A 26,274-nucleotide genomic window follows, 5' to 3' on the forward strand; every position below is an offset into this window, starting at 1 on the left:
ATTTTACTAAAACTTAATAAATTATGGCATGAACTGTTGATGTACAAACTAGCCAAGGTACCTGGCATTAATGAGCAAATAATTAAGTGGATTCATGGCTTTCTTATGAACTGTAAACAAAAAGTCGGTGATAAAACTACAGCAATCCAATAATCTTTTAGTCATCTCGGGAGTGCCCCATCGGCCCATACTCGGCCCGATCTTATTCCTAGCATATATAAATGATCTTCCAAATGCTGTAAGGCGCAGCAATAGCCTGTTTGCCAACGATATGTTAATATATCAAGCAGTCAATACAAATCAAGAAAAAATGACTTCCAACTTAGCATGATGCCTTGCAGGCCTCGTCACTTAGGTGGTGTATGTCATTTAATGTAAGCAAATGCTCAATAATGGTGTTCAATGGTGATACATCATCTTCATCGCCGGTGTATTGTTTAGGTAACTTTCTTCTGAACATAGTCATGAGACTAAATACTTTGGTGGGATATTGCAATCAGAGCGAAAGTTCCTTTCGCACATACAGCATAAAATATTAAGAGCCAATTGCCAGTTTGGTATTTTTAAGCGCGCACTTTATTACGCTCGAGAGAAAGCTCAACTTTTATCATGACTATACACGTCTGTGCAGGCCTCATGTTAAATATACAAACTCAGGATGGGACAAAAAATCAATCAAAAAACTACTTCAAGACATTGATATGGTACAAAGTAAAGCCATAAAATATATATCCAACATCAGTGGAAAAAAGTATTACTGCTGCACCTGAAAAATTTGAGATTGACACATTTGCCTAGACTCACAAAAATAAGACGTTGTACTTTATCTCGTAAAGAGAACCACGCTACACTGTCAAGCTTTCACGATGAACTTACACAAACCCGACTTATAAATATGGTCTCTACTCGAGCCATAACAAAAGAAGAACCTCCAACAGTATTCGCTAACAGGTCAGTGTACCATCATAGCTTCCTTCCATGAGCTGTCAAGAAACTAAGTCAAATATTGCACACTAACTCATGTATAACACTTCTAACACAACACTTCTAACAGACTGCTGCGCTGCCTAATCACAATGCAATGCAAAACATACAGTTAAACGCTGGCTAATGACTATAATTCATGAGGCACACTGCTTGTTCATGCTTTAGTGTGTCTGAAAAAAAATAATAAAAGGATAATCTCGACTCAAGTTATTTCTTTTATATACATGTATTTTTGGTAAAGTTTTTTGCCCATCACTGTTACTCATCTTAGATGCAAATGTGATTGCTTAGATTAAATAGTGACAAACCCTGGTCACTCATGGAAAACCACAATACGAATTAGGTAACGTGCTTTCGAGGAGTCAAACGTGCTGATACCCAATCTAGGCAATCTGGTAGCAAGGCATTTGTTTCTGCGACAATCAAATAAATAAGGTAGGAGTTGTCTGTTCATTAGGGTGTGCCAAACGCTGTCATGAAAATGTGTTGAAGGAGTTGTTTACTCTTGCGTTAAATCTGAGCTAAATATTACTCACAGCGATTAGTCGCCCGTTTATCTGACAATTTTAATCTGCTATATCACTTATTTGAGTGCGTACCGGTATACACCTATGTACATGTTTATAGCTTCGTTTCGACGAATCGTTTGCATCCTATTTGACGCAACGGTCTGCTGCTCAATTCTGCTCAAGTTAGTAAGCCGCAATCTGTAATCGAAGCCAATACTGCATATTATTTACAAGATTCGTTTCTCACAGTTACCAACCTTATAATTCAACATATGCTAAACTAATGTAGCAGACTCGTATATCTTTGCACGTCAAACACGCTTCCTAAACCTTGCAGAATACCGATATAGAACACAAGGCTCGTGGTGTTTCATTGGGAAGCTAAAATTCTTTCCACCCAACGATGGTACGTATTCTCGGTATTCTCTTTGCTAGTCATGTGTAGGGTTTTAAACAGAAGAAAGTGGTGTTCAAAACTGTACGTCAACTGATAGTACAACTAATATATGTAAAAGGAGTTTTGGTTTTCGTCAATTTACTTTGTGATCCCTGAAAAGTTTGTAATCACCTACAATAATTTTTTCCTAATGTTTTATTTAGCTATTCCGTATCTATATAGTGTGAATAATAAATTTTACCCACCAGATTTTAATTTGACATGTAAAATGTGAATAGTACCTCTGAAATTGCTTAGTAGCACTGGTATTATAGCCTTCCACTTCTTATCTCTACCTTTTGGCATCGTTAAATGTACGCAGTTCTTATCATAGCCGCTTAAAGTTTCTCATGAACTAGATTATTTTCTATTAAAATTTCGGTAAGGGAGATCAGGCCATCATGAGCCATGAAGGAAAAACCTACATACCTTTGGAAAGTTACTTGAATGATAATAGCTCTTTATAAATTAAATACATATATCAAATTATATTTTTAATATTTGATACATAGTATCAAACTACACACATAATATAATAATATTACATAGTAATCCAATTTTAAACATATAATATAATTTGATACATAGTGTCAAATTATATTATATGCTCAAAATTACCTGTTGTTTTCATTTTAGTTATGCTGAATTGATTAAATAATTTTATAATTGTCACTTTGAGTCTTATTGCAGTGTGTAATACAAAGTGACTTTGTTTGCTAATTAATAACTTTCAGCTTAAAAGAGACAAGATGGTTTGTGGTAACTTTACTAGAATGAAAAATGTTTTCACGGATGAGAAAGCATAGGCTTAAAATCTCTTGATTTTCTTATTGGTGAACCACAGCTAAACTCAGTAAGATTGTCAATGACCACCAATATTGTAGAGTGTACAAATGCATCTCTGTAAAGAATCTTGTAATCACATTCAATGCGGAGGAATAAATGAGTGTGCAAAACTCTTCGAAGATTACAACTGAGGGTGAAGCAAACAATGGTAATTTAGCTCGTAAATTGAGAGCTGAAACGGTGATAAATCTGCTTTCTGTGATTTTTAGTTTTATTATTTTTTAAACATAATGCCTCTTAAAAGCGTAATTAATTTTTAATATGAAACTATCTTTGCAAATCAACATGTAAATTTAATGGAATTGCTAGTAATGATGTAAGTTTTGTCTACGCTGAACTAGATGCAGGATGAAATCAAGGCATGAAGTTTAGAAATCAACTGTACTTTTCCTTGTATCATGCTGATGTTACAAGCACCTGAGAGTTAATCTTCTCTCAGTTGAGCACTCCGTGTCAAAGAATTTGTTGGGACAGCTAGCATCTCACCTGACACAACGCATCATGTAGCTGATTGATGTAAAGGAAAGGATTCCAAATTAATAACAAGAATGTCCCGAAGACTACAAAAAGAAGGGCGTAGGAAGTTTTCTGAGAGTCAAAATCATCTGATGAAGATGCCCCCTTGTTGAGATAATGAAGATGGGTATTAGATGAAGGCTGTTGCTAAATGTTAGAGAAGAAGAACTCTTGTCAAACTTAACAGGCAACACTAATCAATTTGTGAAATCGGACAAATGCTTGCAGGTGATGGACAAAAGCCGATCTTTATTAATTTCGAGTGTGTAGAAAAAACAACCTTGGTGATTGCTTCTAATTTGTGCAAACAATAAATAGGCATCATGAACAATATATTTACATTCTAATTTTTTAATTATAAATTCTTATTCTATGTGCTTCTATTATATAGTTGTTTCATTGTTTTTAAATGCTATAGTATGGTACATTTAAGGCTATATCAATGTTTCTCACAAGCATATTCTGGTTCGTAATGATCTAACCAGTTTTGGGTTGTTTAAAAAGAAATTCCTACCAGGGTTAATCGGGCTCAAAATGTTGAGAGCGCTAATAAAACAAACAAATGACTTTAATTGCTTGTGTCTGTCTATCAGCGCTGAGAGCTGTAGTGATGATCACAGGTATTTTAGCTCATTTCTGTTTCATAATATAGTCGGTCAAGTTGAAGTCATCACAGAAAGACAAGTTGAGGCAATTCATGTCTTTCACACACTCTGCTGAGAAGGTAGCCCTGCAATGCCTCTCCACATATGACTGGAAGTTAGAACTTGCCATCGACCACTATTATCAGAGTCCAGAACGTTTTTCTTCTTCTGGCCAACAACATGGCCGAACTTCTTCAGCTGTTGACAAACATAAGTTGGAGCAACTTTTCAATCGTTACAAAGGTTAGCTTTACCGATTTGTACAGCTGCTAGACTGCCACTAATATTCCACTGGTGATTTTGTGGTGATTTACGACAATAAATTTTATGAATCAGATGGTAGGTTCGCAGCTATAAAAGTTTTGGGTAACAGATGTCTTTGTTTTTACAGTCCAATAAAACCGATCAGCGAATGCATTGCTATTGCTACTTATGAATGTTAATTTCATCGAGGAGGAATAGAGTGTAGCCTTGCCTTTGCTGATCATATATACAAAGGATGTTGAGCTGATAGGGGTAGCGGTCTGGTAAAGGTGGTTAAAATGAAAAAGGGATTCAGTGTTAGGTTGCCGCTCTGTAGGGATTCATAATAAATATTGCTTGTAATTACACAACGTTGCAACATCGTATTATGTAAAACTATTTGCAAGTTGAAAATGAAAAAGGGATTTTAGGTAAACAAAAATAATAAATTAATAAGCAAAAGGAGTTTTATTGTTATCTTACTGACATGTGTTATATAGGTTTAGCAATGCATAGGTTTGGAGGTGCAGATGGTGATAGATGAATGTTACATAATTAGACTACTAATTTTAAACCATGTCAGCTTTCACACTCATTTTTAAATTTTTCTGCGTTTTTGTTTATTTTTTAATAATATCTTCATTTACACTTATGAGACCACTGTGCTTTAGTGAAACTTTGAACTTCATGTCGTAGAACTACATCGGGTATAGATTCGAATATTGGCTGGAATTTTATGTCGCAAACTGGAAAGCGTAACTGCGTGTAGACTTTCGATTGTAGTGTGATGTAAACGCTATAAATATAGGAGCCAAGGTGTGAAGTGCTTTCCTTTCCGAGCCTTTGAAGTAGTTAGCCATTATTGAATCATTTAATGCAGATGAGAGTAATATGAGCAAGATGACAGCTGACGGTGTGGTGCGGTTTCTGGATGATCTGAGGTTGGATCCTGGACATCGCCTGGTACTCATAATTGCATGGAGATTTCAGGCAGCCCATCAGTGTGAATTTACTAAAGAAGAATTCATTTCAGGGATGCAAGACCTCGGGTGAATTGCCTCATTTTTCTTAGGATTCGAATTTTATTCTATCATGAAACATGCCAAAACATTATGCCGCCAATCATGGAAAAGTTTTGTTTTTTAATTGCAAAATGAACAATAGACTCTTCTATCTTTTTGCAGCGGAGAGCTGAGCTGGTTCTCTCGTATTTGCTACTGTAGCAGTAACAGATCATGTAGCTGGCTGTTGGTTGATAGGTATTTCTCGCAAGATGCATATTGGATTTTCATATTGCTATTTGCAATCTTGATTATTCATCAAACTCTTTTTTGTAAATTGTCTTTGATTCAACAATGAGTTCGAAGAAATCGTGTCAATTTGGGTTGATAATAATCTTTACTATTTTAATAATCATGGCCGTCCATCTGTCTGAATGAAGCCACCCTATGTGCATTAGGAAAAATGTTCTCTTCACATGGGAATCGAACCCAGGGTTTCAGGTTTAAGGCAAGGACACTACCACAACGCCACTTGATCACCTTGCTGCTCCACATACTAGTTATGCTAATTAACACATACATGTAGAGGGACTGCCAAGCATACTAGTAATAATAATAATTATACCAGATGAATACATCAAGTCATTTCTCATTACAAGTAAGCAGATTCTATGTGGAGATGCCTCTTTATTAGAAGAACTTTTTTTTTATGAACTATCAGTTGTCATCCAATGCAAACATTTTATAACAAGACTGTCACTGCAGCCACTGGTGTTACATGTCCCTACAAAGAGTTTTCTGCATGTAAAAAGGGCTCATAATATACTATATGCTTTTTGTAAATATATAGATTTTAACTAGTGTGTTACTAACATCACAAAATGACACTGGTTGTCGAATTTCTTCGACTTAATACTGTTTGCTGTTTCAGATGTGACAGCATAGAGCGATTGAGAAACAAGCTCCCCCAGCTTGAGTCAGAAATAGCCGACCCTGAGAAATACCGCAAGTTCTATCACTTTACGTTTAACTATGCCAGGAATGTCGGACAAAAAGGTCTAGGTCGGTACACATCTAGTTAGTCATTTCTTTCCCAGTTCTAAAAACATTAACGTTTCTCCAGCTAATCACTCCAATACAGCTAGAATTTTATTAACCTTAGTCGTTTTATCAAATAATCAAATTTAGTTTCAAATAAAATTAAAGATTTAACAAAAATGTTTTCTGATGCTCGTTTATTCTTTGGGACTGTTGTATTGTTTAAAACTTGACTGCAGGGACATTAGAACATATTTGTGTTATGCTTTTGTGTCTTCTTAGAGAAGCATCTTTGTATGTACTCTGAACTCTCTGGATATTTCAGGGCTTTACATCCTGCTGTTGATTGTGTCCCAAGCAGTACAGTGATTCCTCGTAACTTCGAGGCTCACCTTTTGAGGTTTTAGTACTTCACGGTTAAACATTGTTCATAAAAAGAAATTAAAAAAGTAAATTTAAAAATTAAAACTCATAAATCTATATAAACCTCAATGTATGTATTTTGTTTGTTGGTCTGTCTGTCCACGTGCCCAATTATAGCGAGAAAAATATAACATTGAAAAATCTGATTTGCAGAGGATTTGATCTCGGAACCTTCAGGTTTGAAGAGCTGGATGTACATAAATCTTATAAATGAAAATAAATTAAAAACACGTAACTTCTCACAACGAACCCAGTTAATTACAAGTATTAATACTCAGACCAGATGAAGTCCAAACTATGATATGTACTACGTATGTAAGTATGTAAGTACATTCTCTGGCTTAAAATACCGGGACTGAAGTTGAAATATAAACTAGAATTAAATTAATGATTACTATAACTTTAATTTACTTATTTATTATAAATGAAATAAACACAATTGGTTTAGATAGCAGTTGAAGTGTTTTGGTGTTAAAATTTTGGTTCATACATGTAAATTAAAAATTAGTTTGTTTCGCGGATTTTCACTTATCGTGGGGGTGTGAGGGACGCCCATTAACCTTGATAAATGAGGGATCACTGTATATGTATGACTGTTCACTTAGACCACTACCTCAGTCAGGTGTTAACTGCTTCTTAATGTGGCTCGTCATTTCCTTGATAACCTCATGAGGATCTTCACAAACTGTTCATCAAACATTACCACTAAGTGCTGGTTGTATCTGGCGTTCGAGAAGGCTCCATGAGCAGCTGGGTTCTGGTGGTGTAGAACCCTGAACTGTGACTAGCATGCTGGAGTGCGAATCATAAAAAAGGTCGCTAGTAGTGACAAAGTCACATCCAACCGTAAGATGCACTATGCAACTAACAATGTCTCCAGTCAGTTGAGAGTCCCTTGTCACTGTACTCAGACATGTCCAACCAAGATCACACAGCCATTTTTTTGTTACAAAGCACAAAAATGCACATTAAAACACACACAACCTCTACTTGCAGTCAGCTAAAGAGACATACCATAATCGATCTTCTAAGATTTGCACACCCCGCCTTCAGGTCATAGCTGTTTTTCTCGATTCAGTTTGACAGGCCAGTTAAAACTCATGCAGAACTACAAATTTTATTGGATTAATTTTTTCAAATGTTTGGTAATATTGGCAAGCAGCCAGTCAGAGTAACTTTAAGTTAACCACAGCTAGTTTGAGAATGAATACACACTGATATGGAACATTGTTTGTACAACAATGTTATTTAAGACACGCACAGCCTCTGTTAACAGTAAGCTCAGCAGATGTCATACTTGATGTTATAGGAATTGCTCTTACTCAAGGAAGTGCTGCTCGCCACAACATAATGTAACCGCGATGAGTAAGGTTATTGGCACGTTTTTAGTTTTCAATGGAGTAAAAGGGAAATTCCCTTGACCCTTTTTATCTCTAGATTTCATTTATGTCTTCAGCTGCAAGTTTGTGAAAATTCCTCAAAATATGGTTTTTGTGTCACTCTTTTTCACTTCCACTATCCTTAAAATGACCTCGGCAACATACTTCTGTATTGTCAATCCTCACCTGTTTACCGATCTCACCCCTAATCACCTGACCTATAATAGGTCAATATAATTTGGCGCAATGGCAATCAGTCGATATCATCACTGTGTTTAGTAGGCCGTATCCAAGCTGTGCCTTGCCCGCGATATGAGGCTTTTGTTTATATCATTGGTTAGAGGAAGACAATATTTGTAGCATTGTATGTGATAAATTCAGCTTGCCGATGGTGAAGTGCATTATCAATTTTTCTGTTGCAAATTATTAGCTACGATCTGTTCTGGTCTGTCTGACTTCAGCTCACGCTCATATTTTATCATCACCTACTCTACCGCTTGACAAAGCATATTCTGCCTCCAATACTCCTTCAAACTTTTCATCTTTGTCTGAAAAAATAAAATCAAGACGTATACATGTATGTTTTATCATGGAGTTTCTGGTCTGAATGATGATAATCATACTCGTGTTGCCCAATGTTTGGTTGTTTTATGTAGATCTTGATGTAGCGATCGCTTACTGGAATATTGTAATGGAGGGAAGGTTTCGGTTTCTCGACCTCTGGTGTAAATTCCTGATGGTGAGTAATACAGAGCCTTGTAATATTCATCAAACCTGAAGTCATATGTAATCACGTAATTGTATGCTATTGTATCCATACCCCTTTTAGTCGCTATGTGGTTTTTTTTATAATTGTTCTTGCGATATGATATATACAGTAATTATAGCCTGTATATCTACTATATAAACGGCAATCGTTGTCTGTGTGATTGATTGTCCGCCTTATAGAGCGGTCTTTCCTTTAATCGTCGTACGAATTTCGGTCGTACGAAGCGAACTGAATTAATATGTGTAGTAACGGTAAATAAATTATAGAGCGGTCTTTCTTTTTCCATTCGGTCTAACAAGCCAACCGAATTAATATGAGTACTAATTATCGTAATTTCGTAATATCGTAATTTCGTAATATGGACTATTAGCCGCTACTTTTTTCTGACGATTTGAGCCAAACGGCTTATATAAAGGTGTGGCGATTCTGTTGTTTTTCTTTCACCGCTCGGGCGCATTAACCGAAATCCCCGGTTAGCACGCTTTTTAAACGGCAAATTTTCTGCCGTGTTAAAAAGCACCTTTCCTGAAATCTGCGGCCTATACAAAGGTGTCTATACAGCTATACAAATGTACTATTCATTAAATAAAATAAATTAATGAGTAGTTATTTACATGCAATTAATATTTACTGCCAACGTGTACCGAGAAGGTCACGTAAACGTTTGTTTCTTGGAGCCACTGGAAAAACGCATTTCTCACCTACTAAATTTCCACATCAAAAAGGTAAGTGTTTCTTATACGATGTTGTATTGTCTATGAATTGCCACATCTCCACTACTTAATAACGTTGGATTTGCCGCTGTTCATGATAGTGGGTCATGTTCATTTCCTTCAGCAGCCGAGTTGCTAATTTTTTCCAGCTACGAGTAGGCCTACTGTAACTTACTATTACAGAACTTTCACGAGTACTCCGAGGGTTGCGATACGCTATTGTGAAAAGAAAGAGAGCAGCTGCTATCGACTTACTGTCACCCTGCATCAGCCATGACCAGCTATACGTCGCCTGCTCAAAAGTAGGCACACGCCGAAAACTGTTTCTTCATACGCCCGACAGAAAAACCAAAAATGTTGTCTATCCGCAAGTGTTGCGTTGAACTAAGGGAGAGAGAAAGGGAGAGAGAGGGGGGGGAGAGAGGGAGAGAGAGAGGGAGAGAAGGGGAGAGAGAGGGAGAGCGAGGAGGAGAGGGGGGAGAGAAAGAGGGAGGGAGAGAAAGAGGGAGGGAGAGAGAGGGAGGGAGAGAGAGGGGGAAGAGGGAGGGAGAGAGGGGAGAGAGAGAGGGAGAGAAGGGGAGAGAGAGGGAGAGCGAGGAGGAGAGGGGGGGGGGGGGAGAGAGAGAGAGGGAGAAGAGGGAGGGAGAGGGGAGAGAGGGAGAGGGGAGAGATGGAGAGAGGGAGAGAAGGGGAGAGCGAGGAGGAGAGGGGGGAGAGAGGGAGAGAAAGAGGGAGAGAGAGGGGGAGAGAGAAAGGGGGAAGAGGGAGGGAGAGAGAGAGGGGAGAGAGAGAGGGAGAGGGAGGGAGAGAGAGAGGGGAGAGACGGAGAGAGGGCTAAGAGGGAGAGAGCGAGAGCGAGGAGGAGAGGGGGGGGGGGAGAGAGAGAGAGGGAGAGAAAGAGGGAGGGAGAGAGAGGGGAGAGAGGGGAAAGAGGGAGAGATGGAGAGAGGGAGATGTAACTGTATATTTGGAGTTGTTTTACAGTATGAAAGCCAACTCTCAATAAACCTTATGCTGCACGTGAATCTGTTACTGTAGGCGGGTAATGCAGCTAGTATATATATATATATATATATATACATGTATATATATGTATATATCGTGCTCGCTAATAATTTGTTTAGCCAATTAAAAGCATTTCGTCGACGATTTCGGTGTGCATGCACAGCTCTGACAATTATGTGAATTTTAGTCAAATAAATCTGTGTTTATTGTTCATTTCGTGATTTTGGTCAGAACTAATAAAAAGATCGGCACGTATGGCTGTATCCTAACACTAGAGCATATATAACACTGAAGAACTGAGACTATTGATGATAAGATAAATGTTGACATTTTTAGGAGAATCATAAGAGAAGCATACCTAAAGACACCTGGTACCTCCTCTTAGACTTCGCCAACATCATCAATGATGACATGTCTAACTATGATGAAGAAGGTTAGTCTATCTTCAACTTGAGGTTTTCATCGACTTGTGACCTTTGTCTGACCTTGTTGATCTTACGTCTGGCCGGCTTTTCGATGACCCCGACCAAAATTTATAGTATTTTTATAATATTCAACATTTGCCATGATAGCATTTTGTATAGTTGTATATTTTTTGTAAATAAATCAAATGTTAGTTGTACGGCGATTTTACTTCAACTGGTAAAGTATTTTTATGAGTAAATTCATGTCGATCCAATCAATGTGCAGCCTAAATGATTAGGCCTAAATGATGTGATAAGGGGCTAAACAAATAAGTGTTAGAATAATTTGCATGCGTTTTTCTTAGGAAACTCTGATTGTGTTGTAACCAGGTTAACTGTCAGTGACCGCTACCAAACAACCAATAGAAATTACGAAATTTTATTCCTGATATCGCAGGTCCTTTTGTTATCTTTTAATTATCTGATTACGTAATTCATCAGCATAGTTCTTCGCTATGCCGAATAACATTGACATCGATCTTCGCAACTGTTGAAATTGAATCCAATGCCGTCAACAAACAGTCAATCAAGATGCATACAGTTGCGGTCATCGGTGTCAAAGTTCAGCATGTTAAAAGTTCATTGCATCATCGCTAGTAGCAGCGATTTGGCTGCTCATCGATTATGTTGGCCACTCATCGCAAAATGACGTCATAGCAGCTCATAGTTGCGGTCCATCGCCCAGCTAATCGTTGATTTGAGGGATATTGTGCATGGGCCTTTAAAGAACAAAACAGCTCAAAAATGATAAGATTTATTCAGTACATGGACGCACCACACCATATGTTCTTCGACAGTAAGCCTCTTCTATATTTCCTAAGGAACATTTAATAAAATTACAGTATGAAAGAATTACAATATAGTCCAAAGGTTAGCAGATTTTATTCAGTACCATAAACTTAACACGTGCTGTAAGGGTTAATATAAATTAAAAAACCAATAAATATATAACCATTAGAAAATCTATTTAACAAACTTATTTAAAAAAATAATAATAGTAACATATTGTCCAACATTGGTCACTATATACTTCGATCTTGTAAATTCGAATGATTATTATAATTAAATCTTTAAAAAATCGAACAATTATTCTTATAATTAAATATTGTAATAATCTTGAATTAAAAAACCATTAAATATAAATAATATTATATTTAATGGTTCAACTTACTGTATCTATCAATTTTATTTAAACTGACAAGACCGGCTTACGACTTTCGTTAGTCCAAATGTAACCAAGTCGTAAGTCGACGCAAACCTGTATTTTTAGCTGCAAAATTGCACACTGCTGTTGCATTTCTTGAAGAGTTTGCACCAGTTTCACAACTTTCACATACATATTCATGCAAAATCTGTAGCATCCTCAGAAGTTATGTTTATTACTATGAAGCAGAAGCAGACGACCCCTTAGTAGAAATATGCAAGTTGAAAAGTGCTGAAATGTGATGAAAAATATGCTGATCTGACGTATATCAAGTTGATGTGAGATAATTTAGTATGCTGTTTAAATTGGGATGTTATCCTGATAGGGATAAATCTTTTATTTGGTTTGGTCCACTGCACCAAGGGTCGGCAACCCGTAGCTCCGGAGCCACATGCCACTCTGATCCAGGGCTGTATTCACTGGTTGCAAGTTTGGGTGGCTAATGTTAGGCGACTAGTTATGAACACCTAGAGTGTGGAGCCTCCAACAGGTTTATCTCATGTAGGGCCTCAGCCGGGCCTCTCAGGTGAAGTTTTAAAAAATTTTATCGGAAAGTATCAACATTTTTCTATTTTTTGAGATTTGTTTTGTTTTAGGTGATGTGACTGACGAGACGTTTTTTAATTAAAATAGGCAAAACTTGACCGCAGTTTAAACGCTCAGAAAAAAGACATCTTTTTCTTTTGAGCGTTTTAACAAAGATCAATTTTGCTGATTTTATTTTAAGTTCATTCGGAGGTTTTTACGCTTTCGATGGGACATGGCCAAGCGGGTGTTTGGTAAAACTTGATATTTTGCAAACCTTTATAAAAGTCGTTAACACGAATATTTTGCCGCTGATGATGATAATAATGACGCCTAAGAACTACTAAAAGTTGACGTTTGTCTTTATGTCTTGGAATGAAGTGATATTCTACAGCGATAAAAACCATGTCCATGGCCTTTGGGCAAATAACTTCTCGAATAAATGATGTTGAGGTCGAGTTATCTGAAGCAATTTATCATTGCGTTGGAACTGACCAAAGAAACCCATTCGAGTTAACCTTGCGTTTGAGATGAAATGATACATTGTATCCGAAGGCGAGTCATCTGAGTTGGACTGTACTTAGCCGTGAAAAGTTCCCAAAAAGTTGGGGCGGCTCAGCCGGCCAGCCGCCCCAGGGATTACGGGCCTGCTCTGATCTGTTATCCTGATTATTTATCTGGATAACTTACTTGTGAAAGCACATTTATCTGGATAACATACTTATGAAAGTACATTTATGATCATATACATATATTAAGAGTTATCGTCAGCTGATACAATTATTGCTGCAACACACATGTGTGTATCATGTGTCTGGTGTTTTTGTAGGTGCCTGGCCTGTTTTGATAGATGACTTCGTCGCATATGCTAGACCGAAACTATCCTCCGCCGCCATGGAATCTTGAAAGGGCCAATCAGCAAGACTGTTACAATTATTTTTCAAGTACCGCTTATTTTCAGTTGGAATTGGAGCTGACTAGCTTTCAAAGTTTGACTTACACAGACGAATATTCTCTCTCTTGTCCCCCATTTGACTAATGGTGTCATGGTCTGTTAGTTACCCTGACTGTTACAGGCCTGTACATACCTTCTCAGCCTTAACTTATCAGTGTTTCAGGCTGCCAGATATTTTTTGCTGTCAAGTTCCAGCTTGCCTTCCTCAAGGAACTCATTCGCACCGTTTTTAGTGCTTAGTTATAGATTTTCTAGGGAATGAAGATTGACCTGTGATACCATTCTTAGCAAATTTCCATACATGCATCTATACACAGAGTAGCTACATAGAGCTGAAAAATGATTTCATGCGTGGTAGGATATTGCAAACAGTGGAAGTCACTGCCTTTCACACACCATAGAAATAACTTAGGATGTTGTAATAAACCATTAATATTTCTCATGCTTTGCTTTTAATATAGAACAGAGGCATCCTCTTGCTTCCCTCTTTCTTATTTGCTATTTCTTAGAACCCAGAGCCGTATAGCTTTACAGAATTCCGCGACCAACGGAAGCGTATATGGGAGCTCACTCGTTTCCAAACAAACAAGCCATGCCCACTATTTTTATATAAGTTATAATGGAGAGGATGCAACATTAACCAACGAAAATTGCTCCAATGGGCAGTCGCTCTGAAATTGATTGTTGTATCACACACCATTTAAAAGAGGACAAAGGTCTTTACAAGAAACAATCAATAATCTTTTTTGTAAAAATGTAAAGTAATTGCAAAAAAAAGAGGTATTGAGAGCGATGTATGAATATTCCATTAGAGACCAGTATGTCGATCGGTGTTGTTAGGAAACAAGCGTTTCTGTTTCCAGTTTCTGTCTGGGACTCTGTGAAGCTATACGGCTGTGTTAGAACCATTTAGTGCTCAACTTTTTGGAAAATCAAAATCACACATTTCTCATTTAAGCTTTCAACAGGAAATGCTAGTACGTTTTTATAACTATTTCCTGTATCACATATTCAATGGCCAACAAACCACTTAAATTGATCGCCTTTGCCAACAATCAGTCATCCAAACATAATTTGGTGTAAGCAGTTTTACTAGCTGCGGCCAGTTGAGTATTACTTGTATAAACCTTGGGAACATTCAAGGGAGACAATTACTATTTATACATCAATTCATTGTTTAGGAATTATTTGAAACATTCTTGAATATCTTGTCTTTATAGAGCTGTGTGTAAGCATAAGCTTAAAGAAAACTGGCACAGATTTCACTGATGAATGTTTTATTCAGAATATATTTCGAGGGTCCTACTTAATTGGAAAGTTGGGACAGCCAGGGGCGCTGCACACCCCCTTACCAGCTATCGTAAAAGGGGATCCTTTGTAGGTGGCAACGCCTTCACCATTTGTTTTAAGATCGGGTACTAAGGCTTCCCATATCTTCTTCTTTGGGTTCAGCTGTTTGTCAGCTTCTCCTAAAACAGGTTAATAATTATGCTAAAAACTTAGAAATAAACATACAAACCATTGAGTGTTTATAATACAGCAAGTTACATCATATGGATTTGATTCATCACATATCTGAAATATTTAGGAGTTGCCTTCCCAAACACTGAGAATCCTGATCTTAAGTATTGATAGACAAGGGTCAACTTGAAGTGTTCCTTTACATGCACAAGATTGTCCGTCTGAGGGTCATCATAGTATCTGAGCTAAGAGAGTTATCCCCTCTCAATTATGTATGACCATATTGTGTGCTATGTAGCCTGAGACTCCTTTATACTGTAGCAGACCGGCGGGTTTAAGCAGTCCCATTTTTACCCGTGTCTTGATATGGTTTTCGACAGCCAACAACATTGTAACAACGAAATCATCATAATTGTGATCAATTACACGAGAGGTCTAAGAAGTCGAATTAACCTAACATCCCTACTTGCCCAGATATCAGTCCACCCACTGATGTTATTAAAGATATCTCTTTGGTATTAGAGTTTTCTCCTTTCCCTAACCATCAGCACGCAAGTTTACAGCTTACGATAATGTCTCTTAAAACAAGCAGTGCACAGAGATGCAAAATGCTTCTCACATGTAAGACTAGCATAAAGTTCTGGCACATGATGAACAAAAAATTGATGAGTAAAGTTGAAATACACTGCAGTATAAGGGCCAGCTGCTAAACAGATCATACTATAAAGAACTGAGTGAAAATGGTAACATAAACATTTGCACTCATGAGTATGCAACTCCTAAAGCAAGTAGCCTACTGTAACAGTAGAATGCACAGCTAATATAAGTATGCTTCACTATGCAATCCTTGGTTATGACTGGACCAGCTGCGCGCTGGACTATCAAAAGCGGCAAAGATTGCTGTCACTGAATCCACTGCAGTACTCTGTACACTTCTAGTGCACTGCAGTACTCTGTACACTTCTAGTGTATTGTAGTACTCTGTACACTTCTAGTGTATTATAGTACTCTGTACACTTCTAGTGTATTGTAGTACTCTGTACACTTCTCGTGTATTGTAGTACTCTGTACACTTCTCGTGTATTGTAGTACTCTGTACACTTCTCGTGTATTGTAGTACTCTGTACACTTCTAGTGTAAGTTTACATTTCTAGTACATTGTCATGTATCTTTGAACACATTCTAGCATCTTGACTAGCAAAATACAATATATATAGTTGAGTCTTATACATAGTTGAATTGGCCCTGGATATGACTACTAAATATCCAGGGCCAATTCACTACTAAATATTTAATTAGTGTTGCTGTGCCTAGTTTAGCCGAAGAGTTGAGCTCAATACTTAGCCATCAAAGTGAATACAAATATCTTCAGATGCAAATCGGTAAACAAACCTAATCAGCGCCTTCCACCCTAGCGTTATGTATGTGTATGATTACTAAATACATCACTCTGTATAGAAATACCTGGATAGTCTGAGAAGGTTATGATATCCCCAGGAACAGATCCAGCAGGTACATCGATGACTTTAACAAGCTCTGGAGTGCTCGCACACATTATCATACCCTCAGAAAGAATTCCCCTCATCTTGGCAGGCTTAAGATTGCATGCAAAGATAGCCAACCTACCATGCATCTGCAAGAAGACATTATTGCTAAAGGGAGATGAACAAGCCTAGCAAGTCAAAATAACTTATGTTCAAATAAGTCAACTAGGAGAGCACGTAATGCCCGAGTATGACTACACGTGATACCTACCAATTTGGTTTGATAAGACTTTTGAGTAATGCAAAACATTGCTTGACAAAATAGAGTTGCCTTAAATTCTGAGAAGGCATAGAGATAGAACTAGGATGACCACAAGAAATCGCATGACTTCGAATGATTCACACGTTTTAGCATTGTTGCCATGCAGGCCTACCGGAGATCGCAGCTTTCTCATGGTTACTAAATTATAAAGTAGTAACAAATTCTTGTTGCTATAGAATAAGGAGTCAGAGTGCAGTGTAATTCACAGGCTACCATTTGAAGGCGTGGCTATGTACACCACTGAAATACGCCATTTGTGTTGGCGCCGCATCTGCAACACATGGTTGATGTGGTACTCCGTAATGAACATGTCGGTAGAGATAAAATCAAAGTTCCTATGATTGGCTGAATGAAATAGGTGATTATTACCTTATTATTATAATTTTGTTCGCTTCCAACGCATGCTAGTTGTGTCGATGATTCGTTTGAATGATCACACAGAAATGATGATTTATGAGTAGATGAAGATATTCTTTCTTATAACATATCTACTAGAATAAATTGAAACGTGTTATGAAAAAGTTCAGGTAATTTTTTATAATAGCAGTTTAAAGCATAATTGCCACGAACAACTTACATTGTTCTTTTCACAGGTAAATCAGACATGCTGATTCCGATTTTTGTACTCAAAATAGAGACTGTTCCACTAACTTTTAAAGTCATTTTTGTTTTTGAAGCTTTTTACCGCGATTCAATATCGCTGGGGCGGGGCTTGTAGTGTTGCAAACGACACTATAAGCCCCGCCCATAAATATGTGATGTAACCTAGCTTTTTAGGAATGGAAGTTGGGGATGTTTAGACCGATCTAGAATTATACATATAGGTGTCTTAAAAACCATTCATCTCCAAATTCGGCATTCAAAATAATCTCAGTCTTTTGTGAAAGGAAAAGAAGCTATTTAACATGGCTTGTAGCTTGTTACATGATATTAACTAGGCTGAACGCCGAAAAACATGAGCTAAAAAAGCGCGATTTTATCGTAAGCTAGCCTTGTTATTCGGTCAATTGTAAGCTAGGGACGGTGGCAGTTATGGTTTAAATTTTTATAACATTTCAAGCTTTTTTAAGAACTTGAAGTATTTCTGTACTTGGCTAACTTGATCATTAACATATATAAGTTTTTCTTTCAGCAAAATATAGAAGTTACAAAATGTTATCACATATTATATATTAACATGTTGATTATATATTTCAATACGAATTCCTTGATGATCCTTCAATAACGCATTGGGTAATTCAGTAAAGGCATCTTAAGGGTCTTAAGTTAATACGCATGATTAAGTTAAGTCAATCTTAACATGCCTGAGGCCAATTCCATTTTTCAATATGACATCATTCAGTAGCGCCAGCGCGTGTAGCCATAGCAAATATCTACAAGCTGGTGATGCATTGTTTTAGCGTAAAGATCGTTCTGTGATAGAATATTTTTAATAAAACAAAAAACTCAGCGTTGTTGTTGTCAAATACTGCGGACTCCCAGGTTACAGAGTCCCTGTTTACAGCTTTTGCCCTATGATATGGAATACGATGATTTTTCATCCCTTCCATACAGCATGTCTTCCACCATACAACATTAACGAAAATGTTTCTCAAAATTCACATTTGGCAGTCTGTATGCTGAATACATTAGAATAACGAAGATGCTGATATGCTATTCGGTGAAGTCCCTCCCACAACACCTGAAACAACTACGATGCTCTCTCTCTCATACCATGATATTTTGTTACTAATTTTTAATATGTACATATAACATTTTGATGCTTCTACCAAGTGGTGTTTGCATTAGATAATTACTTTGGGTTTCGATACCCCTCTCTACGCCATTTTGGCCATACGGTGCCAACACCAGAACGAATTAATGACATATGGCGGGGGTCCACTGTACTAACCTCCTCGATGGGGACATGCTTCACTAGTCCGCTGACTATAGTCCTTGTAGCTGCCTCTGCCAAGTCCACAGTCTCCACGTACAGTGAATCAGCGTCAGGGTGTTTCTTAACGTCGACTATCTTGCCAACCTTGAGTGACAGCCTTGACACGTCCACTGGACTTGTGTCGGCGGCAGCAGGTGTCTTTGGTTCCTCTATAAGACAGATAAAACTGAGGCCTTCATGGCTTCAGGAGCACAGGCTATTAGATAAAAGGCCTTAAACTATAATTAACCCTCAAATTAATTAATTAGCTGAGATTTGGTAAGAATTTGGAGTTCAGCAAAAATGGAGTTGTGTTCTCTGAACCGATATGACAATTTACCCTAGGACACTTTTATTTCGCTAGTATTTAGTTTCGAGCGTAGCATACAGAGCAAAATTTCGCTGCAACTTAATTTCGCAGCTCTGATGAGTGCGAAAATATAGTGATGTGAAAATAAATGCAGTGGAACAAACACAATTAGATTCCTAATGATCAGTTCACCGAGAAGAAAAGAATTTCAATTTGGGACTAGTTTGTAATTGTGAACCGCAGGTAGAATGGTGTGGACGAGGTCGATAATGCAACTTGATCGCTTGTTGCCATTTGCTTCTTGGACTATCAATGAACAAAGCTATTTGATTTCGCGTTTTTGCTCGTTTGTTATGATAGTTTAGTTTCGCACATGAAATTTTCACGAGAGAATGACTCCGCGAAAACGCGAAAGTTAGATGAGGCGAATACATAAGTGTCCTAGGGTAGATGACTGCTTCGAGAAAGACCCGAAACAGCACTTCTGCAAGCAACATGATAAAAAGAATCAATTAAAAAAAGAATCACTTGCAACAACTATGTTCAATTCATGATGTGAAAAAACATGAATCCAAATTTGTCTTATGCAGAAAATGTTACTCTCTTCTCTTCAGCTTCAATGTCAGCAAAGCGATTAGCGCACAAAAAAGATATAAAATTCTCCAATGAGAAAAGACGGAGCTGACAGAGCAGTTCTTAGCATTGTTTGGAAGTGCCACGGTAAAAATGAGCATTCCTACTAGAGAGCAAGCATTGAATAGATTTAGTAAATTGTGAACCATCCATGAGTGTTGTTGTTGATATACCACTCCTTTAGAGCCACCCTGCATACTAATTACGGTCATTGTAATGCTCCAGCGTATCTAACAGCAAATCGTCGGATCTAGGTGTAATAAAGTCTTTGCTTAGTTGGGCGTATTGTGCTATACCCGTTATTACGCCTGGTCTAGACGATATATTGGGCAGCGAATGATTACCTAGTTATTATTACACACTTTTGGTAAGCTACTCACCTCCCCCTCACCTCATTGATTTATTATTAGTTATTTAATTAGTTATTTATTATTATCGTTGAATAATGTTGTTAGCCATTTTTATTTAGTCGTTAGTTAGTCATCATGACTAAAAATCTCATACAAATTTGAGTTGAAGCTTAAAAGAATTGCGGTAAAGACCTACGGATTCCAAATCGCTCATCAATTACCTCGCATCTAGGTTTATTACATTACGCCTAGATTCGACAAATTCCTCTGCACGATGCACTCAATGCTCAGGGTAATAAAGGAAATACAAAAAAATCTTCTACACAAGTGTTATAAGAAAGGGACAAACAACTACTAACTTATTGGTTCGAAAAAATTCAGGAACTACAGTAGGAAGAGAATCTATATTTTACTAGCAGTAAACCCAAAATTTATTTAATTTATAAATTTATTAATTACCAAATTAATTAATTATCAATCTATTAATAATTAATTAATTATTTATGTATTAATAATCAAATAGCCCCACAGATGGTAGCTTAAGAGGCTGGTTCTCAGGAAACAGACAGAATTTTGAAACTAAATATTTTTAGCAATTTGGCAGAAGGCATGAAGTATATGAGAGTGAAATTCGGATGAGATTGGCCAAAATGAAGAAACGCGTTTATGCGAACGCGCGCGCACACACACACCTATTTATAGATCAGTATATAACCACTTCAATAGACGTGAAGTGGTCAGTAACAAAAAACCTACTTTTTGCTTTTGGTTTCTTCTCCTTAGTGGGCTGTTTTACCTCTGCACTCTCTGATTGGACTGTTGTTTTAACAGTGGTTTTTGGTTGGACCGTAGCTGCAACAGCTTCTTTTGGTTGGGCAGATGTCTGAACAGAGCCAACTTGGCTATTAACAGAAGCAGGTGGCCCAGTAACCTTCACTTGTGTTACTGCAAACAATAAGATACAATTCTGAACAAACAGGAAATAGTAAATATTACACTCTATTAAAAACAAACTTCTATGAAAAAAATTCCAACAAAAGTTGGCGCAATCATAATGTGTGGCCGACCCATAGACCTATTAACTATACTTAATTAATATTTAATAGTATATTTATTAGTATAATTAATAGGTCTATGGGCCGACCTTACGATTGTTTAGGAGTCACTTACACAGCCAAAAAAGACAATTTCGTTGTGTCACTTACGACGAATGATTTTAAATTGTTGTAAAATAGAATAACTCTTAACTGATAGTAAACTGTCTGTCCAATAACCATTTTTACAATATAATTTCCAACAATAAGCAAAACACAAAAGTGTTCAAGAACAGACTTTCCAGCAACAGCTGGTAGCCTGATAACGTCGCAGCTATTTTGATTTAGAAAAAAAGTCTAGATTCTTATTGATGTATTAGTTTGTTTACTCTATGTTGAAAGCGCATCCGATCAAGGGATTGCTTTAGAAATTGTTAGCCTTAGTTTTTCATGTTCAGGCTGCTTTCACTATAATTGTTATGAGAGTTATGCCAATTCAGATGAAGAATTTGTTGCTAGCAACGGATTCCAATTATTTTCAAAATGAAAAAAATATCAGCACCGTAATTTTCGATTTGTTTAATAACAATATTAGACGAAATACATTTGCACTAAGTAGTCTAAACTAATCGTGATTGGATATTGCTGGGAACAAATGCGAGCTAAAATTGTAGATTTCCCGAGAATTAGCAAAGCCAAACTACCTTAATGACTTACTTCATTATACAGTGGAACCTCGGTTCTCGAACGCTTCGGTTCTTGACCAAAGATTTTAAGATCTGTTTGTCTCGGATGTCGAACATAAATTCGGTTCTCTACCAAACCTGAGCATGCGCATTAGAATTAAACGTTTGGAACAGCTTCGAAAACAGCATGGAAACATTCAATAACAATGGGAGAAGCAAGTTACGCTTAATAAATTCTTTACATTTCTTTATTTTTGGTATTGTATTTTAACATAGAACGTTTTCGATGTTTTAAAAGCAAAACATGCGAAATGTGTAGTTTGTTTTCTTGTTTTCATTATCATGGATAAAAATCATTTATTAAAAATAATGACGATCTATATCTACCTGTTTTTATTTATAGTATGTGTATACAGTACATTTTATGGTGTGAAGTGTTAAAAAACACTTTACTGAAATTGTTATCTCGGCTTGGAACGGATTAAAATTTACATCCATTAATTTCAATGGGAATAATTGTTTCGGATCTCTAACAACTCAGTTTTCGAACAACCTTCTGGAACAGATCATGTTCGAGAACCGAAATTCCGCTGAATAACGATCCCTCTATCAAAGTCAATTTGGCTGGTATACACAAACTAAAGAAAGCCAAGATGGAGCATGGCACAATAATCTTACAAAGTGGCGGCTAAAGCAAAGTTGTGAGAAGACAAATTCCTAAATCTATAACACTAGAGCTTCACGATATGGTGATTTAATTACTTGGTAGTGAATTTTAAGGTAGACGATTTGATAATCGCTACTGTTTAAAGATATATCGCCAATTGTATATTTGAATTGCAAATTGTAATTAATCTAACAATTTATCAGACGATTTTCAGTGTTAGTGATACTAGAACTAAAATGCCTTCTAGTCTTATAATACACTCATTCCCGGCCTTCCACACACACGAGCATTCATGAAATAATTGTTCCTAATTATCACAAACACAAAACAGTTTTTTAAAGTCAAGTTATATAAAAAAATATTAACAAAAGTTCACAAGTTCGGTGATTTTTGAAAATCGTGACGCTACAGTCGTGAGCGATCATCAGGTGTGCAATCTGAGACTAAGCGTGCGCACAGTTATTACTCAAATTTACATAAAATTTACATAAAATAAAATAAATGTTCCTAATTATCATGAACATAAAACAGCTCTTTTTCAAATTGAAAGAAACAAAAATATTAACAAAAATTTAAAAGTTTTTATACACAATAATATCAAGAATCGTCTATAAATAGACGAATAAAATTGCGATTGGATATTGCAAATTTGCAATATCCAATCCAAACATCTTGTAATTTTTGAAAATGGTGGAGCCCTACTATAACCTGGTTTTCATTTAGTACAAGAATTATTGATGAGAATTCAACTTACCTCCAGTAGCTTCTTCTACTTCACTCAGCTTTTTACACAAAACCTCTACACGCTTCTTCAACTTCTCATTCTCCCCTGCTAAAGCCTTGACCTCCTTCTCACATGCTTTCTTTGCTAAAATATAACAAATAATCAATTCATGTACTAATAGAGAATTGGAAAGAAAGTGGTCAGCCCTAAAGCACCCCATGTGACATATACGGGACAACAGGTTTGTGGAGTTGTCCTACCATAAACAAGCGGTTAAGTGAATTGCTTCTACTTAGACCAAAAAGAGTAATCTTTTAGCTACACAGTGATATCAATTTGATTGGTTTATAATAAGTCATGTGACCTAGGGCTAAGTTTATTTAGTTCTAAAATTTAAGTAACTTATTAAGCACTCCAGAACTATCAAGTTTGAAACATTATAATAGGTCAATCAAGATTCCTTTTTCTCTGTGAAACTTACATTTTATTTTCAGATTTAGTTTTTTACAGGATCATTCTTTTCTTTTAGCCTTAGGTTCCACCTATTACTCCTATTAAAGTTTTCTGTATCTATATGCTTTTCACTCATTTTTATACACAAATTCTGAAAACATCGCAGTGGAAATTGATGTTTAGCAATAGATATACACGGCTTTCGGTGATGTGTAAATATAAAAACTGGCAGTTGGACAACTCTTTGAATTGTCGAATCTTGGAATATTTTCATTTACATGTAACGATCATTACATTTACATGTAATGATTATTTGGGCATCACTGATATACAAGGTTCATTCATACAATGGAAAAAACACCAAACAGAAATCTAGAAAACTGATTAAACAGGAGCTTATACATTTTAATTTAACATCGAGACTAGGTTAGGTTAGCCAACAATTAATAGTGCCATGGCACTACATTAGCCTATCAATAGGATAGTAGCTTATAAAATTTAAAAATTTGTTGCAGTTAGTTTGCATAACTATTGTTTAATTTGATAAGTGGCTGTGGCTTAAAGTGCTTGCAACTGTGCATTACCTGTGCTTTTAAAAGCGCTATCTTTACTTTTGATAAACAGCTTCTAAAGGAGTTTAGGTTCATGTGAACTCAGTGTATTTACTTGCCATGCTGTCATTGGACTGGATAAATGTTTTTCGAGACATAAAATGCACTTCTTTCTCCTTGGGCACTTACAATCAGATGCAGAAATCAGTTAACTATTTGGTGAGCTTGACTTAGAGATGGTTGCACTACTAAACTAACATTTGCAGGCTTGACCACCTCAAAACTACTCATAATATCTTAACAAATAGAATCAGCAAGCCTTTCTTTATCAATTGCTAGTGCTGGTTAACTGTTAAATTTTATGCTTATAAAACTAAAGACAACGAATAAAATGATCAAGTGATCCTATGTAAGTGATACAAAGTTGAGAGGTGCTTTGCCAACTAAGCATTTTCTCTGGCTAATCTCTGGTGATTGGGTTGTTTGTGATTCAGCGTATATCTTTTTAAAGTTTTGATTTCAAAGAACCTTTTGTAAGCAGTGTAGGAGCATTAATAGACTGAATTATTTGTGAAACTATCTTAAGACAAGACCAGAGCACAAGCTAAATTATGTCATACAAACTTTAGCTGCTAAATAATTTTATCATTTATGATTATATGATTAGCATTACTCGCTCTACGAATAAATTTTGCAAAAATATTACCAAATATATTAGAAAAATGAAGCACATAACATGATCTCAACTGACAAAGAACACTCGATAATACTGTATTAACACTTCCCATTAGTTTGCACTGGAGTAAGCAGTCTGAAAGTGTTAATTTCTATGCATGTCTAGTGGAATCATTTTTGTGTTTTAGTAGTTCTCTTATAGTAAACCAGAAAGTAAATCATAAAAATTTTATGATTTACTCTCTGGTGTAAAATAAAAAATAAAAATCATTATAATGATTCTTTTATGTTTTTTTATTTTAATAAGTAAGAGTGCGTAATTTATGTTATTGTTTTTTCAAGTTATAACTACTTAAAATAAAAACACCTAGTCCTAAGCATAAAAAACTGGAAAAACCTACAATGCTTTTATAGCCAGAACCACTCAGTCATAATCATAATACTTTGTAGTTCATAGGTGGATAACTAGCAATGTTCACAGTTTCTATGCTGAAAAACTGAAACTGAAAGAAACTGACGCCCAAGAATAGATATATATTTTGTGTGTTGTTTTCAAAACCTATGTATTGTAACAAATCACTTGTTTTATTGTAAACACTCAACTTGTTCTACATATTTCTTTTGTTTCCGGCTGATCGTTTCCACGCTATCCTATCATCATACTGGCACACTAATCAACTACAACTAGTTTTATTTCTACTCTAAATATGGGTCTGAAAAAATCAAAAACAGCTAAATGGTCATGTAATGAAAGCGCATTAACATTACCTACCATAGACGGTAGGGTAGACTAAGTTCAAGCTATGTTTTTTATGAGAAACATCTGGATCAAAATATAAGGATTGAAATCAATCTTATTGAATACCGGCAGCTTCTTGTAATTGAGTAAGGTAAGTCCTCAGAGCATTTAACATATGCTCAGCTTTGACAGCTCGGTCTTTCAAACTGTTTCGCATCAAAGATGCCATAGAGTAAGATTTTAATAGATTACGATGAATGAAAACAAAATTTCGAGATTGGCTGAAACGAAAAAGTAGAAATATGATTTGCTGAATCGCCATAAAATATACAGCTATACAAGGATATACCATGGATCTAAGGCTGCGTTTAATCAACTTGTAGAAAGTTGGGCAATGCGCGGCTTTTCGGCAGTTCTATCCATAGGCCAGAGCAAATATCTAAGTAAATGTACTAGTGTGTAGTTTTAAGCTTGCAAACTGGCTTATGAATAGGGATCGAGAAACATCTTGCTAGACAGACTTATGCTACATATTTTCATAAAATATGACAGAACAAAGGCTGCTGTTATTTAGAGAAAGCCGTTCTATAAATTGTAACCAGTTCAGTCTCCC

The 26,274-nt window shown here is 36.4% G+C and overlaps 2 protein-coding genes across 2 annotated transcripts; one reads left to right on the top strand and one right to left on the bottom strand.

The window, feature by feature from the left end:
• The first annotated feature begins 1,693 nt into the window (after positions 1-1,693).
• On the top strand, positions 1,694-14,141 carry LOC137401506 (DCN1-like protein 1). The gene is made up of 7 exons (XM_068087889.1): positions 1,694-1,902; positions 3,947-4,181; positions 5,062-5,230; positions 6,114-6,244; positions 8,679-8,761; positions 10,846-10,942; positions 13,532-14,141. Exons 1-7 carry the CDS (start codon positions 1,900-1,902, stop codon positions 13,606-13,608), a joined length of 795 nt encoding a protein of 264 aa, XP_067943990.1. The 5' UTR covers positions 1,694-1,899; the 3' UTR covers positions 13,609-14,141.
• Positions 14,142-14,914: 773 nt separating this feature from the next.
• LOC137401505 (aminoacyl tRNA synthase complex-interacting multifunctional protein 1-like) lies at positions 14,915-25,942 on the bottom strand. The gene is made up of 6 exons (XM_068087888.1): positions 25,788-25,942; positions 23,274-23,387; positions 20,889-21,077; positions 18,816-19,009; positions 16,583-16,751; positions 14,915-15,126 (listed from the first exon to the last, which is right to left on the bottom strand). Exons 1-6 carry the CDS (start codon positions 25,888-25,890, stop codon positions 14,960-14,962), a joined length of 936 nt encoding a protein of 311 aa, XP_067943989.1. The 5' UTR covers positions 25,891-25,942; the 3' UTR covers positions 14,915-14,959.
• Positions 25,943-26,274: the final 332 nt, after the last annotated feature.

Source organism: Watersipora subatra, chromosome 8 (assembly GCF_963576615.1).
Source record: "Watersipora subatra chromosome 8, tzWatSuba1.1, whole genome shotgun sequence".
Lineage (NCBI taxonomy): Eukaryota > Metazoa > Bryozoa > Gymnolaemata > Cheilostomatida > Watersiporidae > Watersipora > Watersipora subatra.

Excerpts from the sequence above, each read along its gene's own strand:
- LOC137401506 (XM_068087889.1), top strand. Across the intron at positions 5,231-6,113 it reads TCAGGGATGCAAGACCTCGG|ATGTGACAGCATAGAGCGAT; the intron begins GTGAATTGCCTC and ends TTGCTGTTTCAG. Across the intron at positions 10,943-13,531 it reads GTCTAACTATGATGAAGAAG|GTGCCTGGCCTGTTTTGATA; the intron begins GTTAGTCTATCT and ends GTGTTTTTGTAG.
- LOC137401505 (XM_068087888.1), bottom strand. The coding sequence starts at position 25,890 with ATGGCATCTTTGATGCGAAACAGTTTGAAAGACCGAGCTGTCAAAGCT. Across the intron at positions 21,078-23,273 it reads AGTAGAAGAAGCTACTGGAG|TAACACAAGTGAAGGTTACT; the intron begins GTAAGTTGAATT and ends TATTGTTTGCAG. Across the intron at positions 16,752-18,815 it reads AGCATGTCCCCATCGAGGAG|ATGCATGGTAGGTTGGCTAT; the intron begins GTTAGTACAGTG and ends GTCTTCTTGCAG.